The sequence below is a fragment of the Choloepus didactylus genome, chromosome 10, assembly GCF_015220235.1.
Source record: "Choloepus didactylus isolate mChoDid1 chromosome 10, mChoDid1.pri, whole genome shotgun sequence".
Taxonomy (NCBI): Eukaryota; Metazoa; Chordata; class Mammalia; order Pilosa; family Megalonychidae; genus Choloepus; species Choloepus didactylus.
This window is the reverse complement of record NC_051316.1, coordinates 132222096-132239863: the sequence shown is the minus strand read 5'-3', so window position 1 is coordinate 132239863 and position 17768 is coordinate 132222096. Positions and strand designations below refer to the sequence as shown.

The window sequence follows — 17768 nt, the reverse complement described above, 5'->3', positions numbered from 1 at the left end:
CAGAGCTGAACGCTCCTCAACCCTTACGTGACTGGTGCGACGAGCGCTGTGGAATGACATGTAGAAAGTCACAAACCGCCATTACTTTTATCTCCCCGTGTCTTTGAACATGGGGAGTGGGGGGTCCTTCCCAAACCCCTTGATGAAAACGTGGACTTTCCCAGGTAACAGAAAGTCCCACCGTCCCTTCAAGTTGAAGTCACAATCTCAATTCAGTAATTAAAAGTGTGCAGTCCCGGCTGCTGATCTCGGCGTCAGACAGCTTTGCACTGTAATCTCCCCTCCCAGGGCCCTGCCGCAGCTGCTGATTTCTGGGGAAACGGAGGCTGCAGCCGCCCCCTTCTCCCCCAGGCTCAGCGCCTTCCCTCCTCCTCAGTGCCAGTCCCACCCACGGACGCCACCAGCATCAAAGCCAGCCAAGCCCTGGCAGTACAACAGCCTCGCCTCGCTGGGCCCGACCCTCTGCGGGCACCTCTGCAGGTTCCTCGGAGGCGGCCCTGGGCTCCACCTGCCCTCCAAGGCACGGGAGGGCCTTAGCCAGTGTCCACGGCTGCTCGCCACTCGGCGACACATGCTGTAAGGTGCTGTCTCTTGGCCCCATCATTCCTCAGAAGGGCTCCTGCTGCCCGCCGTCCAGTGGCCCCGGCGGCTCCCCAGAAGCTCCCACACTCACTCCCCCTGTGCCACCGGACGCGCTGGGCTCTCGCCTCCACGACCCTGCCGGCCACTGGCTCCAGGCCCTCGGGCACCCACCCCGGCCCCTTCCAAACTTGAGGAGCCCTGAGTGGGGGCACGAAAGCCCTTCTTGCTGGGTTGGAGGCGAGCGGCAGGCCCTCTCTGCAGAGGACCCTTTCCAACATTCCTCTTCAGTCTCCAGCAACGGACCCCGGGGCCCTTGCTGTGGCAGGTCAGGCCAGCAGCTCGGGCCTCTGGCGCTGGGTCCTCACTGCTCCCTGCAGCCACCGTGCCGAACTCCCAGGCCCTGCTCTCCCTCTCTACATGGCTCGGAGACCCTTATCCCTGCCACCCCACCCTCTTCCGTTTGCTCCACGGCTCTTGCCATTACCAGGGCCTTGTCGTTGATGCCTCCTGCTCGCCACTGCACCCCTTGGGTCCTGAACAAATAAGGACGGGGGGTCTCTGCGGCCTCCCTGAACCGTCCTCCAGCCCCAGGGTCCGGCTCCTCTGGGGGCGCAGAGGTGGGCAGGGGAGCGTGAGTCACCTGCGGCCCCCGGCCAAGCCTCAGGGCGCACCGAGGCTGCACAGACCTGGGCCTGCAGCACCACATCCGGGTGGGGCTGGCAGGGATGTGGCCAGCTCACAGCTATTTTTAGGTCCGTCTTTGTGGAAACTGTTCCTGGATTGACTGTGGGGAGAGAACAGCCAAGCTTCTCATCACAGCCTTTGTCCCTGTTCCCTCGATCAAACGGAGCCTGTCGTCAGACATGACTCCCACTCCAAGGAGGAATTCTGGTTCAACGGACCCTGAGCCAGCTTTTCCTTAACTCCTCATCTGCCGTCTGCCTGCAGACAGCTAACCCTGAACGCGCATTTACTGAGTGCCTGCTGCATGCCCAGCCCCATGATCTGTCTGGGTCTCCCCAGACCCGTGCAGGAGACGCAGGGCAGAGGGTCCCATCTCCCGCTTTCCCTCCTACCCACCTCCAAGCCACCAGCACGCGGGGAGCGCTGGAGGGAAGTTAAAGGGCCCGTGGCTGTTACCCGGTCCCAGGGCCTTGCAGCCACAGCTCACTCTCGGCCCTGCCCAGGGCACAGCGTCTTGTGCTGCAAGGCCCCTCCCAGCACCCGAACGGACACCCTTTCCCGGGCAGACATTCACACGGTTCCCCGCTGGTCTGCACCCCCGCCTCCTCCCGGAGCCCCTGGGGTGTTAATTTATGTGTTCTCTCGCCCTGTGGCTCGCAGGTGGCAGGGAGGCCTCCCCATCAAAAGAGAAGAGAGTTCCCTAGAAGGGCCCCAGTGGCAGTGGGTACGCGGGCAGCGCCCACCAGCACCTCCCCAAGAGTCTTCTGCTCCACTTCTGTCACGGCCGAGAGGGCAGCCTCCTGGGGAGAGCTGGGGAAGCCGAGGGAGATCAGCACTAAATCGCTTCTGTGTCAGGAAACCAAATGTACAAGAACCCCAGCACATCACGGAGTTTCCAGCGCCTCAGCCCAACGTGGCCCCAGCCCTCCCTGGCTCCTCGGCCATCACCCGAGCCGAGGAGGATCCACGGGATCCACATGGGCCCAGTTGGCTGCACTGTCCCTCGACTCCGGACCGGAGGCACGGGGCGGGGGGCACCACTCTGACACTTAGCGGCACGCCACCGAGCAGCCCTCGGGCCTTGGGCAAATGAGTCGGCCTCCCCGGGCCTGAGCCGCGTCGTAAGCACAACGGCCTCCCTGAGGTGACCCTGCAAGTCCACGCATGTAAGACGCGTGTGTGGGGAGCACGGTGCGCTCCGGCCGTCATCGCCGTCTCCACAGCAGCAGCAGCCCCTCGCCCTGGTTCCCCTTTCTGGAGGTTCTAGACAGTGCTGGAGGTGGGACTACAGGGTGGACGCCCAGCGGGCAACCTGGCGTGTCCAGCACCCATGAGGCCCAGGCCCACGAGCAGGAGAGGAGGCGCTGCCAGGCCGCCCGGGGCAGGAGCAGAGGCGGCTGGCCGAGGGGGCGGCGCCCGCAGGAGGGGCTCTGAGGGCAGGCACCCAGCAGCACGGCCCCGCACCGGCCCGAGGGGACTCACGTTGTAGAGGATGTCGGTCCAGCCCTCCATGGTGATGCACTGGAACACTGTCAAAATGGCAAACAGGATGTTGTCGAAGTTGGTGATGCCGAAGTTGGGGCCCGGCCAGTACTCGCGGCACTCGGCGTCACCCTCGCACAGCCGGGCCGGGGCCTCCTTGCCACAGGGGAAGTCACCCACGGGCTCCGCATCTGTGAGGAGAAGAGGCACAGCCCAAGCTCGGGGGACGGGGCTGCATCCGCAGGGGCCAAGTCCCCACCGCCCCGTGGCCCCCAGCCTCTCCCCTCTCCCTGTGCCCCGCAGAGCCACGGGCAAGCTCTCCCTCTGCACTGGGCCCTGCCCGACGGCACGTCAGCGTGCTCAGGACTCTTCTCACAAACGAAAACCGCAGACTCCTGCCCACCACACCACCTGGCTTCGCTCCCTCACAGCCTCTCTGCCAGCAGCCGTCTCCCCAGAGCCCTGGCTCAGCCCATCAGCGCCTTCGAGAGCCCGGGGGCCAACGGGGAGCTGCCGAGCCCCCAGCCTCACCACGCGGCCGGCAGCAGGGGTCTGCGAGCCGCCAGGGGCTCACTGGAGGGGGGGCAAGAAACACCAGGAAACCACTGCCGGCTTCTAGAAGGTGGCAGGCAGCACACGCTCACTTCCCTGCAGCCACAATCCCACAGGGAGGACAGAACACGATTTTAAAACAGCACACGTATAACAGCACATGGAGAGTCTCCCTATCGTCGTGAGAGAAGTTCTGATGAGCTTCTAGGTTGGAAGCCGAGACTCCTGGGTTTAGAACACAAACCTGACCACACAGTTAGTTCACCACCTCCCCAGACACCTTCAGTGCTGGTAAAGAAGAACATGAAGTCACACGTCTTCTCCTGGTGGATGATGGTGCCATCTGAGATCAGCGCCAGGTCCCCTTCCTCCTTCCCAGCCCTTGTGGGGCTTTTCTGTCCTCTCCTAGTCACTACACCGGCTGTGACGACCGACAGTGTGTGGACCAGAAGTGGCCGTGTGTCCCCCGTTTTGTTCTTGACTTTAAAGGAAAAGCTACTCAAGTCTTATAAATAAGTGTGGTGTTTCCAGGAAAATTCAGGGAGTTTAAGAAACTCTTTTTATTTTTACATCAATAAGAGTTTTTTTTTTAATTATTCATGGTTTAAAGTTTAGTAATTGCTTTTTCTGCATCTATTGAGAGGATCCTATGGGTTTTCTCCTCTAATGTGTTCATAGCTCAAAAATCTCAGTGTCGTGTTTAGCTTTTCTCTTTCTCTCACACGCCACATACAACCTCCCAGAAAATTCTGATGACTTTACCTACAAAATATATCCGGAACTGGACTCATTCTGACCCCTCTTCCAGGACGCATGCCCCTCCGTGTGGAGGCGTCCCCACACCGGCCCGGGGCGGCCGGAGGAGCAGAGGCCCCGCTCCCTGCCACAGCCTCCCACGCGGCTGTGCCACAGCACACGTGCTCCCCGTCCTCGCTGCTCCTCCCCCGCGTCTGAGACCCCCCCCCTCCTCACTTGCCACCTCCGCGGACGGGCCTCACCCTCTCTGAGGCAGGGCCCCGCCTCGCTCTACCTTCATGCTTCCTTCCCAGCCCGCGATTATGTGTCGTGTGTTCGCCGGCGTTTACTGGGCTCCACCTGCGCCGCCACTGACCGCAGCGGCGTTGGCACTAGGAGCTGCTCCAGCACCCGGGAGAGGCCAGGCTGGACGAGTCAGTCAGGCCCCGTCTGAGACGGACGGCTGCTGCCGGCTCACCTGTGCCGTTGGGGAAACAGGCCTTGTGGAATTTGCCCATGTAGAACTCGAGACCAATGATGGCGAACATGAGGATGGCGAAGAAGAGAAGCAGCCCGATCTGCAGGAGCGGGACCATGGCCTTCATGATGGACTTGAGCACAACCTGCAGACCTGGGCGGGCAGAGGGGGTGATGGGGGCATGATGGGGGGCATGGGCAGAGCACGTCAGAGGGCAGAGGGCAGAGGGGGCACGATGGGGGCATGATGAGAGCAGGGCAGAGGGGCGATGGGAGTGTGGGCAGAGGAGCAGGGCCTGAGGGGCAGAGCACAGAGCACCAGGCAAGGTGGGCAGGACAGTGAGGGTCCCTGGGGGAAGGACAGGGTGGCGTGTGGAGGGTGGTGACACGTCTTGCAGGGAGGTGGGCCGGGGAGGGTCCCAAAGGCCGGGGAGGAGCTGGTGTGTGGGTGCCAGTGTGTGAAGCCCAGAGCGGGGAGGGCACACAGTAGGGAGCTCAGAGGATGCTGAGAGAGGGACAGGGGATCTGAGGGAAGTGCAGGGGATCCAGGGAAGTGCAGGGGATCCAGGGAAGAGCTGGGGATCTGAGGGAAAAGCAGGGGATCCAGGGAAAAGCAGGGGATCCAGGGAAGTGCAGGAGATCCAGGGAAGAGCTGGGGATCCAGGGAAGAGCTGGGGATCCAGGGCAGAGCTGGGGATCCGAGGGAAAAGCAGGGGATCCAGGGAAGAGCTGGAGATCCAGGGAAGAGCTGGGGATCTGAGGGAAAAGCAGGGGATCCAGGGAAGTGCAGGGGATCCAGGGAAGAGCTGGGGATCCAGGGAAGAGCTGGGAATCCAGGGAAGAGCAGGGGATCCAGGGAAGAGCTGGGGATCTGAGGGAAAAGCAGGGGATCCAGGGAAGAGCAGGGGATTCAGGGAAGAGCTGGGGATTTGAGGGGAATGCAGGGGATCCAGGGAAGTTCAGGGGATCCGAGGGGAGTGCAGGGGATCCAGGGAAGAGCTGGAGATCCAGAGAAGAGCAGGGGATCCAGGGAAGTGCAGGGGATCCAGGGAAGAGCGGGGGATCCAGGGAAGAGCTGGGGATCCGAGGGAAAAGCAGGGGATCCAGGGAAGTTCAGGGGATCCGAGGGGAGTGCAGGGGATCCAGGGAAGAGCTGGAGATCCAGAGAAGAGCAGGGGATCCAGGGAAGAGCGGGGGATCCAGGGAAGAGCTGGGGATCTGAGGGAAAAGCAGGGGATCCAGGGAAGTGCAGGGGATCCAGGGAAGAGCTGGGGATCCAGGGAAGAGCTGGGAATCCAGGGAAGAGCAGGGGATCCAGGGAAGAGCTGGGGATCCGAGGGAAAAGCAGGGGATCCAGGGAAGAGCAGGGGATTCAGGGAAGAGCTGGGGATCTGAGGGGAATGCAGGGGATCCAGGGAAGTTCAGGGGATCCGAGGGGAGTGCAGGGGATCCAGGGAAGAGCTGGAGATCCAGAGAAGAGCAGGGGATCCAGGGAAGAGCAGGGGATCCAGGGAAGTGCAGGGGATCCAGGGAAGAGCTGGGGATCTGAGGGAACAGCAGGGGATCCTGCAGACCCAAGTCCTTGGGGAAAGTGAGGCGGGGGCTGGCCAGGGGGTTGCCGCCATCGGGACTGAGTAGAGGAGGCCGCACCCCCCACACTCCCCCAGCCTGTTCCCCCGCCCGGCTCACGCGGAGCCCCTGCCTGGCGGGTCCCAGGGTGGCACAGGGAGCAGATCCCGCAGCCCTGCTGGCCCTTTGGACCTTGTCTCAGGCGCCCTGCCCCCAGCACCTGGCTCCAGCCCTGCTTGTCCCTGAACCAGAGGACGAATCCACGTGCTGGAAGCGCGGCGAGCGTGAGAAGGCACACGGCCTCCGGCCGGGAAAGTCAAGTCGGCAGAAACTCACAGGCCGCCCTCTGGGGTCTCAGGGAGCAGGGGACTGACTGGAGAAGGGCCTGCTCTCCCTCTCCCAGTTCCCCGAGCTCAGAGATCGCCCTAGCTGCAGGGCCGGGGGCGGCGGGGCCGGGGCTGGCCTGACGCCCGCGCTGAACTCACTCGGAATCCCGGACACCAGCTTCAGGGGCCTGAGCACGCGCACGGCCCGCAGGGTGCGCAGGTCGAAGTCGGTGCCCGCCGTGGCCAGGATCCTGGAAGGAACCAGAAGGAGGGGCGTGAGGGTGCGGCACTGAGTCAGGGAGAGAGCACACGCCTCCCGCCAGCCGGGCCCCGCCCCGACACCCCCACTGCACCCCACTTCCCAGGGCTGGGGCTCCCAGGCAGCAGGAGGCAGAGCCGGATCCAGTCGCCCTCTCGGGACAGGAGGGCAGTGGCTTCTCGCCTCACCTGAAAGGGCCCTGGTGCCCGGGACCCAGCCAGGCCCTGAGCCTGTCCTCTTAAGCGCGATTCCAAGCCAGAAACTTGCTCCAAGCTGCCCCCGAAGAGGTGGTGCTAAGGGTCGCGGACCCAGACGGGGCCTGAGGGACCGAGCCATCGCCTGAGGGACCGAGCCATCGCCACACACCTCCCCTCTGCGCGTCCCTCCGGGGAACAGGGATCGGGGCTGAGAAGGTGGAGCAGGAGGTCCCGAGGAGCAGCAGAGTCTCCAGCGTCAGTTTCGTCAGCCATAGAGACACACTTCAATGTCTCCCTCCTCAAAACAAAACTCCTCTGACCCACACCCTCCCACCACGGGGTCTTCCTCTGCTCCCTCCATATGGAAGCCCACTCAGAGTCCGAGTGCTCGGTGTCCGCACTTCCTCGCCTCTCAGTCTCCCCTCAGCTGCTGCAACTGGGGCCTCGCCCCCACCCCTCCACTCAAGTGCTCTTGCCGAGCCTCATGGTGAAACCTCCTTCTCCTGCCCTTTCGTTAACACTCTCTTGTTTTCCTCCTAAACCTCTGGGAGTTCTTTCTTGATCCCTCAGCTTTCCTTCCTCTGCCATTCTCAAAACTTGGGTGCTCTGGGCCTCACCCTGTGTGTGACTTAGCGCTGAATGCCACTGCCCGCTTATTATTCCCAAATTCGCATCTTTAGCCCATACTGAAGCCAGGCTCATATACACGACTACCTTTTTTCAGCATTTCCTCTTTATTATCAACATAGCACATCAAACATTACACAACTAAAGAACTCTTGATTCTCAGTCCCAATCTTGCTCCTTCCCGAGTGTTCTCCATCTCAGTAAACAACACTATTCACCTACTGTCCAAACCAAAACCTACCGCCACCCCGACTCCTTTCGCTCTCTCATTTTCCCCAGGCAAAAAGAGCCCTGTGGGCTCTGCCTTTAAACGCATCCAGGAATGTTGGTGAAGAGGCTTTGTGCCCTCGCTCTACATACACGGCCATGAGATAAAATTTGAGACAAATCTGGGGTCAAAAATAAGAGAAATATCTCATGGGAAAAGAAAAGAGGGACAACAACAAACCTCGTATTCAATCCAAAAGGCAGCAGTACACAAGGAACGCCAGTGCTGAGAGACGGTCACCAAAATCGACTGCTGGAAGATGAACTTGGTTCTGATGAAATCAACAAATTATGAAACAAAAACAGGCAGAAACAGCAAACCATAAAGAGCTAGCTAGAAGCCTTGCAATAGTTACTGGAATTTTTGAAAACAAAATGACGATAGATGAAACAGACTCCAAGCTGAGAAACGTCTGAGAACACTGAGGACAGAACAAGGGATTCGCCCACAGGCGTCAGAAAGGGAAAAAGTGAGCAGCTTGAACGACGCAGAGGGCGGAGCAAGGGTTCCAACACCCAAGTCCCAGTTCCAGAAGAAAGCAGTGGGAATGCTGACAAAGGGGTACCTGAAGGGTAGCAGAGAGGCAAATTTCAGAATTAAAGACGTAAGTTTTCAGATTTAAAGTGTACTACAAGTACCAATTAGATAGAGACAATAAATCTACAGCTAGAAGTAGTGCAAGAAACTGAAGAATGTCACATATAAAAAGAGAATCTTAAAAGCTACCAGAAAGAAAAGACAGAATGTCTAGGAAAGGAGAGGGGACTTCACCTCAGCAAAAATATATGCTATAAACATATGCTGAGTGATACACACAGAGCTCGGCAGGAAAATGACTGTCATGTTAGAGCTGTACATCCAGCTAAAGTATCAATGAAGACTAAGAGCAAAATAAACATATTTTCAGGCATAAAATAAAGCCTCACACAGACCCTCAATAAACAATAAACTTAAAACAAGAAAACTGAACCCAAAGGGAAAGGATAGAATATAAAAAATAATGGTAGACCCAGAAAATTATTTTCAAGTAAATTTAATTAGCCATTCATTGTTTTTTTTAAATGGTATATCCAATTTTTCTTACTTACTTTTTGTGTTTATTTTTTCCATGTAAAACTTCCAACCTAAGCAATATTTACGTGCACATGTGCACGCCACCGTCATCCTGTGTGTATGTGTACACCTGTGCACATGAGTGTCTGTGTGTGTCTGAGTGCATGTGTACAACCTCCACTTGTGCACACCACTGTTGTCCTGTGTGTGCATGTGCCGTGTGCACGTGGGTGTCCGTGTGTGTGCGAGTGCATGTGTATGACCTCTACTTGTGCAAGCCACCGTCATCCTGTGTGTGCGTGTGCACATGGGTGTCCGTGTGTGCAAGTGCATGTGTACAACCTCTACATGTGCACACCACCATCGTCTTGTGTGTGCGTGTGCACGTGGGTGTCCGTGTGTGTGTGAGTGCATGTGTACGACCTCTACTTGTGCATGTGTGTGTACGTTATGAGTGCACACGTGTGGACCGGGGTCTGCCTGTGTGTACAAGTACACATGTGTATCAGGGTCATCTTAGAATCCTGCCCACCACAACCATCAAAAATGATGGTCAGATCCAGACAACTTCACAATGGAGTTCTACAAGCATTCCAAGAACAGAGTCCTTATGCTATGCCAACTGTTTCAGAGAACAGAAGAACATGAAAAATTCCCTAACTCATTTTTTGATGCTTGTATACCCTTTATATCAAAACTGGACAAGGACAAGGAAAGAAAATGTATATACATCTCAATTATGAACACAAATCTTAATTAAAATATTACAACAAATCAACTTCAAAGGGACAGATTTCAGGAATATGGAATGAGTTTGCCACAGGAGTGTAAGAAGGTTCAAAATTAAAATAACTATTAATGTACTGTACCACTAGAGAAGAGAAACTATACGATCATGTTTAAAAATGCAAAAAAAAAAGATGAAATTTCAACATCACTCATGATAAAACAACTAGAAATAGAAGGAAAATTCCCTTATCCTAATAAAGAGTATCTACAAAAAAATATTAAGAGCTTTTCTCTTTAAATTCAGGGACAGTACAAATGTACCAACTACATAATATGAAGGTCCTAGCTAGGGACAAGAAAAACAAATAAAACATGTAGATTAGAAAAGAGGAAAAAACTGTTTTATTCACAGACAATGTGCCTCTCCACAAAGAAAATCCAAAAGCACATGCAAACTATCAGAGCTAATTACAAAGTTCGGCAAGATTCTTGAATACCAAAGAGGCAGAAATAAACTGTTTTCACTTACAATTTGAAAAGATAATTTTTAAAAAGACTTTGCTCTAATGGGTATGGGGTTCCTGTTTGGAATGACGAAAATATTCTAAAATTAGATGGTGATGGCTGCACAATTCTGTGACTTATACTAAAACCCACTGGATTGTACACTTTGAAAAGGTAAATATTTCGGTATGTGAGTTATATTTCAAAAAAGCCATTAAAAATATAATTTATAATAGCAACAAAACTATAAAGTGTCTAGGAATAAATCCAACAAAATATGTGCAAAACGTTGATGAAGCAAGTTATAAAACATTCTCAAAGGACAAAAGAAAAATGGGGGATTTGCCGAGTTAATGGATGAAACAACCTCACATTGTGCAGATGTCCCTTTCCCTCAAATCTATAAATTCAATGCAATTCCAATCAAAATCTCAATGGAGGGAGGAGCTAAGAGGGTAGCATAGAGAGGAGTGGAAGACTGTTAGTCTCCCCTGGAACAATTCATAAATGACCAAAAAACTAGTAAATAACCTGGAATAACTGCAGGGAGACAAACATGACTGTCCGCTCATCCACCAACCTGAATTGGGAGGAATGCCCGAGATCATAGTATAAAATCTGTAAGTAGAACTGCGGACCCGCACTGAGAGCTGAGAGCCGAGAGCCGAGAGCCCTTCTCTCACGGAAGCCACGCAGTGATAGAGAGCAGCACTCTCTCAGCCCAGCTCCAACTGGGGTTTTAGTGTTAACTGCTCAATGCAGACAGCGAATCCTCAACAAGCAGACAGAGGCTTTTGGTGACAACTGACCTTGGGAGAGTCGGGGGACATATCTGTCTCAGGATGGGGAGCCCAGAGGGTCAGGTGCTATCTTTGGCTGATGGGTGAATCTGGGAGCTTTTCTGTCCCTTTCTCTCTCTGTGGAGAAAACCTCAGCCATTTTCAGCCCACAGCGCTTTAAAGTAAAGAAAGCCTCAGCCATTTTAAAATCAAAACACTTTGATCAGCAGAGTCAGAGAAACAAAGAACTTATTGATATACAAATGACCTCTCTGGAGGGGGCATAGCTTCCCAAGAGGAAAGGGAGGGGCCCAGCTCTACTGCCTGCCTTTCCAGAACCAGACCCCAAAGACAGGGGGAAGAGAGCCACAGGGCACACCCTCTTACACCAGCCGGTGACAGGCTGACAGGTGCACCTGCTGGGCAGAAAAGCACAGGTGTGTCAATCCTCTAAGAAAAACCATCAGGGAAACCGGATACTGAATATTTCCTCCTTTTGGGACCTGAGCCGGTTCTCATTTGGGAAAACCTGACTGGGGTGGCTTAGGAGGTCAGATGCCTAGACAACAGAAAACTACAACCTACACTAAGAAAAACAAAGTTATGACCCAGTCAGAGGAACAAACGTACACTTCAACTGAGTTACAGGAATTTAAACAACTAATGTTAAATCAAATCAAAAAGTTTAGAGAAGATATTGCAAAAGAGATAGAGGCTGTAAAGGAATCACTGGGCATGTATACGGCAGAAATCAAAAGTTCAAAAAAATAACTAGTAGAATCTATGGAAATGAAAGGCACAACACAAGAGATGAAAGACACAATGGAAACATACAACAGCAGAGCTCAAGAGGCAGAAGAAAACACTCAGGAACTGGAGAACAAAACACCTGAAAGCCTACATGCAAAGGAGCAGATGGAGAAAAGAATGAAACAATATGAGCAACGTCTCCGGGAACTTAAGGATGAAACAAAGTACAAGAATGTACGTATCATTGGTGTCCCAGAAGGAGAAGAGAAGGGAAAAGGGGAAGAAGCAATAATAGAGGAAATAATCAATGAAAATTTCCCATCTCTTATGAAAAACATAAAATTACAGATCCAAGAAGTGCAGAGTACTCCAAACAGAATTGATCTACACCAAGACAATTAATAATCAGATTATCAAATGTCAAAGACAAACAGCGAATCCTGAAAGCAGCAAGAGAAAAGTGACACATCACATACAAAGGAAACTTAGTAAGACTACGTGTAGATCTCTCAGCAGAAACCATGGAGGCAAGAAAGAAGTGGTGTGATATATTTAAGATGCTGAAAGAGAAAAACCGCCAACCAAGAATCCTATATCCAGCAAAGCTGTCCTTCAAATATGAGGGAGAGCTCAAAATATTTCCCGACAAACAAGACAATGAGAGACTTTGTGAACAAGACACCCACCCTACAGGAAATACTAAAGGGAGCACTGCAGAGTGATAGGAGACAGGAGTGCGTGGTTTGGAACACAATTTTAGGAGATGGTAGCACAGCAATGTAAGTACACTGAACAAAGGTAACTATGAATACGGTTGAGAGAGGAAGGTGGGGAGCATGTGAGACACCAGAAGAAAGGAGGAAAGATAAAGACTGGGACTGTGTAACTTGGTGAAATCTAGAGTATTCAACAACTGTGATAAAATGTACAAATATGTTCTTTTACGAGGGAGAGCAAGCAAATGTCAACCTTGCAAGGTGTTAAAAATGGGGAGACATTGGGGGAGGGATGCAATCAGCATAAACTAGAGACTGTAACTAATAGAATCATTGTATTATGCTTCCTTTAATGTAACAAAGGTGATATACCAAGGTGAATGCAGATAAGAGGGGGGGATAGGGGAGGCATGTTAGACACTTGACATTGGTGGTATTGTCTGACTCTTTAGTTTGATTTAAGGTTATTTTTCCTTTTGCTGCTTCCTGGCTGTCATTTTTTTTTCCCTCTTTCTTTTGCCTCTCTACCTTCTTTGACTCTCCCTCCTGCCTTGTGGAAGAAATGTAGATGCCCTTATATAGATAGTGGTGAAGGTGGTGAACACATAAATATGTGACCACACAGAGAACCACTAATTGCTTACTTAGGATGGAATGTATGGTGAGTGAACAAAACCACCTCAAAAAAAAAAAAAAAATGGGTTGATGACAAAACCTTGAGGGCAATATGCTGAGTGAAATAAGCCAGACACATAAAGACAAATATTGCAGGTTCTCACTGATAGGAACTAATTATAATATGTAAACTCAGAGACATGAAATATAAGGTACCAAGATATAGGACGAGACTTAAGAATGGGGAGCGGTTGCTTAGTATGAGCAGAATGTTCAATTAGGATGAACTTAAATGTTTGGAAATGAACAGGGGTGTTGGTAGCAAGATGTGAGAATAACTAACAGTGCCGAATGGTGTGTGAATGAGGTGGAAAGGGGAAGCTCAGAGTCATATATGTCACCAGAAGGAAAGTTGGAGGTCAAAAGATGGGAATGTATAAAACTGAATCCTATGGTGGGCAATGTCCATGATCAACTGTACAAATACTAGAAATCGCTTCCATGAACCAGAACAAATGTATGACAATACAATTAGAAGTTAATAATAGAGGGGCATATAGGGAAGAAATATATACCTATTACAAACTATATACTACAGTTAGTAGTATTTCAGCGTTCTTTCATAAACAGTAACAGATGTGCTATATCAATACTACGAGTCAGCAATTGAGGGGAGTTGGTTAGGGACAGGGGAGGATTAGAGTTTCCTTTTCTTTCTTTCTTTCTTTTTTTTTTTTTTTCTTTTTTCATTTTTCACTTTATTTCTTGTCTGGAGCAATGAAAAGGTTCTAAAAATTGAACAAAACTTAAGTGTGGTGATGGATGCACAGCTGTTTGAGGATACCAGGGGCAACCGATTGTACACTTTGGATCTTTGGATGACTGTATGGTATCTGAACAATCCCAATAAAAATTAAAAAGGAAAAAAAAAGAATCCACCACAGTCCCGGCACAGAGAACCACCTCACCTCCCAACGCCCTCCTCTGAGGAGTGAGGATGAAGGGGAGGGTCCGCGCGGGGCCTGGTCCAGGCAGACCCGGCCTCTCCTCACCTCCCCAGGAGCCGGGAATGAGTGGGAAACAGCAGGCCACGCACATCATTCCAGCCTCAGCCACGCGAGGGACTGCTAACGCGGGTTATAACGCAAACGCAATGCCGTCTGCTGAACAGCCTCCTGCGTGCGGGGTGCCCCTGGCTGGGGTCCCGCAGGATGGGGATGTCCGCCAGCACGAGCAAAGCCAGGCTCCAGGAGAGGTAACGATTTCATCCACTCCCCAAGGACAGCACGGGCGGGGAGCTCAAAATCCACACACACACACACACACACACACACACACACACACAAAATCTCAATGGAGTCTTGGTGGAACTGAAAACACTTATCTTTAAATTCATACAGATGAGCTAGCAAAGGGCTAAGAATGGCCAAAACAATTTTAAAGAGGAACAAAATGGGACATTAGCCCTGGCTTTCATTTTAAAGACTTATTGTAAATATGTAATAATTAATACTATGTGATATTCGGCAGGGGAACATGGGGAAAGAAGTGAGACCCTGAAACAGCCTCACCACACACATGGGGCTGGTATCAAGACAGAAGCGGAATGACAAGAGGCAAGCCCTTAGTGGATATGGAGAGAAAGAACTTACAAGACACATTCCACATCTATGAAAGACCTAAGTGTGGAGAGCAAACTAAAATTTTGAAAAGAAGATCACCATGATTTGGAGGTAGGGACAGATTTCTAAATAAGGTATAAAAAATCAGAAATCATGAAGTAATAGAATGATAAATTTGACTACATTAAAATTTAAACTGCACCACAAAAGATACTACGGAGAAAGTGAAAAGAAAAAGATATTTGCAATTCATATAAGTGACAAAGAATTGGTTTCTAAAATATATAAATAATTCCTACAAATCAATATGAAAAATACAAAAAACCCATCAGAAAAAAAAAAAGGCAAATTACAAGAGGGAAAATGATATTCAAAAACCACTGGCTTTCAGGCAAATTCAAGTTAAAACAACTCAGAGATGTTGTTTCATGTCACCAATTTAGCAAAGTTCTAAAGCACAGCAAGGTCAAGCGCTCCACGGCTGGTGGAAGAGAAAACGGGTGGGGTCATTTCGCAGAGCATCTGATTGCCTCTAGGATGTTTTAAAATGAGCATCAAAAAACAAAACAAAACAAAAGAAAACAAAATGAGCATCCTGACAACCCAGGAAAGCCACTTGTAAGCACGCACTGGGCCTCAGCACAGGCCGTCCAAGCAGCACCGTTTGCAACAGTGAGAAATGGGAAGAACCTACCTGCTCATCACCAGGAGAGGGCGATTTAATTTATGCATGCAGTGGAATATTACTCTGCAATTAAAAATGGATGCGCATGTAAAATTAAATAAGCTTGCACATATTAACATGGAAAAATCTTTAAAACAATGTTGAGAAGTAAAAAGAAAAGTTACAAAATGATCATATACCTGTGTGTAAACACACATGCAGTGAAAAACCACATTATTTACAGATACAGATGTACACAGTAGCATTTGTACCCACATGTAACACACATGCGTGTACATGCATGTGCCTTGGGCAGATAAATACATATCAGGGTAGTGGTTACCACTAGGGAAGGGAAAAGGGAAGGGAAGAGAAAGAGAAGATAATTCTATTGGTGGGGGGAGGTATTCAGAAGACTTCAAATGTATCTGTAATGCTCTTCTCGAAGAAAAATCCCCAACCGTAATGGCCAGTTCACGGGAAAGCACCAGCGAGGGGCCTGGGCCTGGTGGTACAGCACGTCTGCCCGATCTGGGCCGTGGAAACCCGAACGCAAGGCCCTGATGCCGCGGCAGAGAGGAGACAAATCGCAGAGGAAGAGAGAGGAAGCCCTGCTCTGGCCTGTCGGCCGTCCACCAGGCACCACGACCCACCAGCAGAGCCCGGCGTCGCTCAGGTGCGCAGCGGGCCGGACGGGGCGCTCGTTTAACGGTTAGGACTGGCTGTGGGCCTGTCACTTCTTTGTTTCATTTTTAATGAAGGATTTGCAGATGTTTACACCTGGGCAGGGACATATCTGCAACCTCAGAGCCTTCGAAGTGCAGAGTCCAGCCCAGGGAGGCGAGCGGCCGTGTGGGGTCCAGCCTGGGGGGTAAATCAGGGGCTCAGATGGATGGGGTCCCAGACCCGGGACGTGGGTCGACAGGCCTCGGACTTGGCTCAGGGAACCCAGGACCCAGGAGCAGGGGCCCGAGCAGGCCGAGGAGCCGCCCGTGACAAGTCGTCTGCTAACAGTGCAGTCCCAGCCCCAGGAGGACCCAGAGGTCATTAGACGTGTTTTTGAAAATCAAATCTTCCGTATTCAGACTTTTGAGCTATGTTTAAGAGAACCTGTTGGAAATCACCAACATGCTAAATGTAGCATTCCATTAATCCTGTGATCCCAACTTAAAATACATAATGGAATAATTGGTTTGGACTTGCATTGCTAAGTTGTAAGTTTATTGTTTGTAAAAAAGTATTGGAATATTTAAGAAAATTTATGATTCACCATTTTTTCACTTTAATTTACTAGATATACAATTCTTAAGCACTTAGGAAGTTACATTAAATTTAGAAATGAAATTATAAATGCTTGCCATTAAGTTTATAAAATGGGATAAAACATTATTCAGTCTCCTTGAAAGCAGTTGCAAAAAATTGCTGAAATTATAAATGGATTATTTTCATAAGCTGGATCTAAGAGTTTTAAAAAACGAACTTCTAGATTTGTAACTTTAGTAAGTTAAATGTTGATTTTTAGAAACTGAGTATTTTCTGAATAATCTTTTCTATGCACAAAATTCAATCTCAAGAGAATTAAAAACTCACGTTTGTCATGAAGGATTTTCTTTAAAATCAGAGAAAAACCTAAGAATTATCACCATAATTCTCATTTAATGTCAAGAGTTTTGACCAACATGGAAGCAAGAAGGCAGTGGGATGACATATTTAAAGTGCTGAAAGCAAAAAAAGCACCAACCAAGCATCTATCTCCCTCAAAACTGTCTTTCAAAAATGAGGGAGAAATTAAGACTTTCCCAGATAAACAGAAGCTGAGGAGGTCATCACCACGGGATCAGCCCTAAGGAGAGGCTGACGAGAGTCCTGCAGGGTGAAAGGGAAGGACAGCAGACAACAGAGCGAAGCGGCAAGAAGTAAGGACATGTGGTGAGAGTAACACAGGTAAACAGAAATGCCAGGACTACTGTATTTTTGGTTTGTAACTACACTTTTTACTCCCCACAGGATCCAAAAGGCAGATGTAATGATAAGTCAGTGGTTTTTGACTCATAATATATAAACATGTAATTTGTGGCAAGACCTCCATAAATGTGGGGGACGGAGGGGGTAGGAATGCAGTTTGAGTGTACCATCCAAGTTGAGTTGCTATCAAAGCAAATGAGCTCATAATGAATTTAAGACGTGAAATTAAGCCCCACGGTGACTACCCAGAGATCACTAGGGAACAACCAGCTCACGGGGACACGCAGCGGGGCACAGGCAGCCTGGGGCGGGGAGCAGAGGGTAAGGGGAGTACGGGTGTGCAAGGGCTTCTCTCGGGGGACGGACGGAGGCGACACAGCCACACGGACGGAGTGGTCCGTCCCAGTGAACGGAGTGCTTGGGGGGGGTGAGATGGGAGAGTCTGCTCCCACAATTAAACAGAAGAAAGAAAGAGCAACCAAAGGCACAATGGCAATTAAATGCAGCACGTGACCCTGGATGGGATCTGGCAAGGGAGGAGAAAAGGCTCAAAGGGACATTATTGGGGCACACGAAAAAACTGGAATATAGACTGTAAACTTTATATTAAAGT

The 17768-nt window shown here is 50.8% G+C and overlaps 1 protein-coding gene across 1 annotated transcript in view; it reads right to left on the bottom strand.

The window, feature by feature from the left end:
- Positions 1–17768, bottom strand: part of CACNA1B (calcium voltage-gated channel subunit alpha1 B) — a 243566-nt gene that overhangs the window by 189650 nt on the left and 36148 nt on the right. The window contains exons 4-6 of the mRNA XM_037851173.1: positions 6567–6658; positions 4514–4666; positions 2749–2939 (exon numbers count right to left, since the gene is read on the bottom strand). Coding sequence (XP_037707101.1) covers positions 2749–2939; positions 4514–4666; positions 6567–6658 — 436 coding nt within the window. The remainder of the gene's footprint in view (positions 1–2748; positions 2940–4513; positions 4667–6566; positions 6659–17768) is intronic.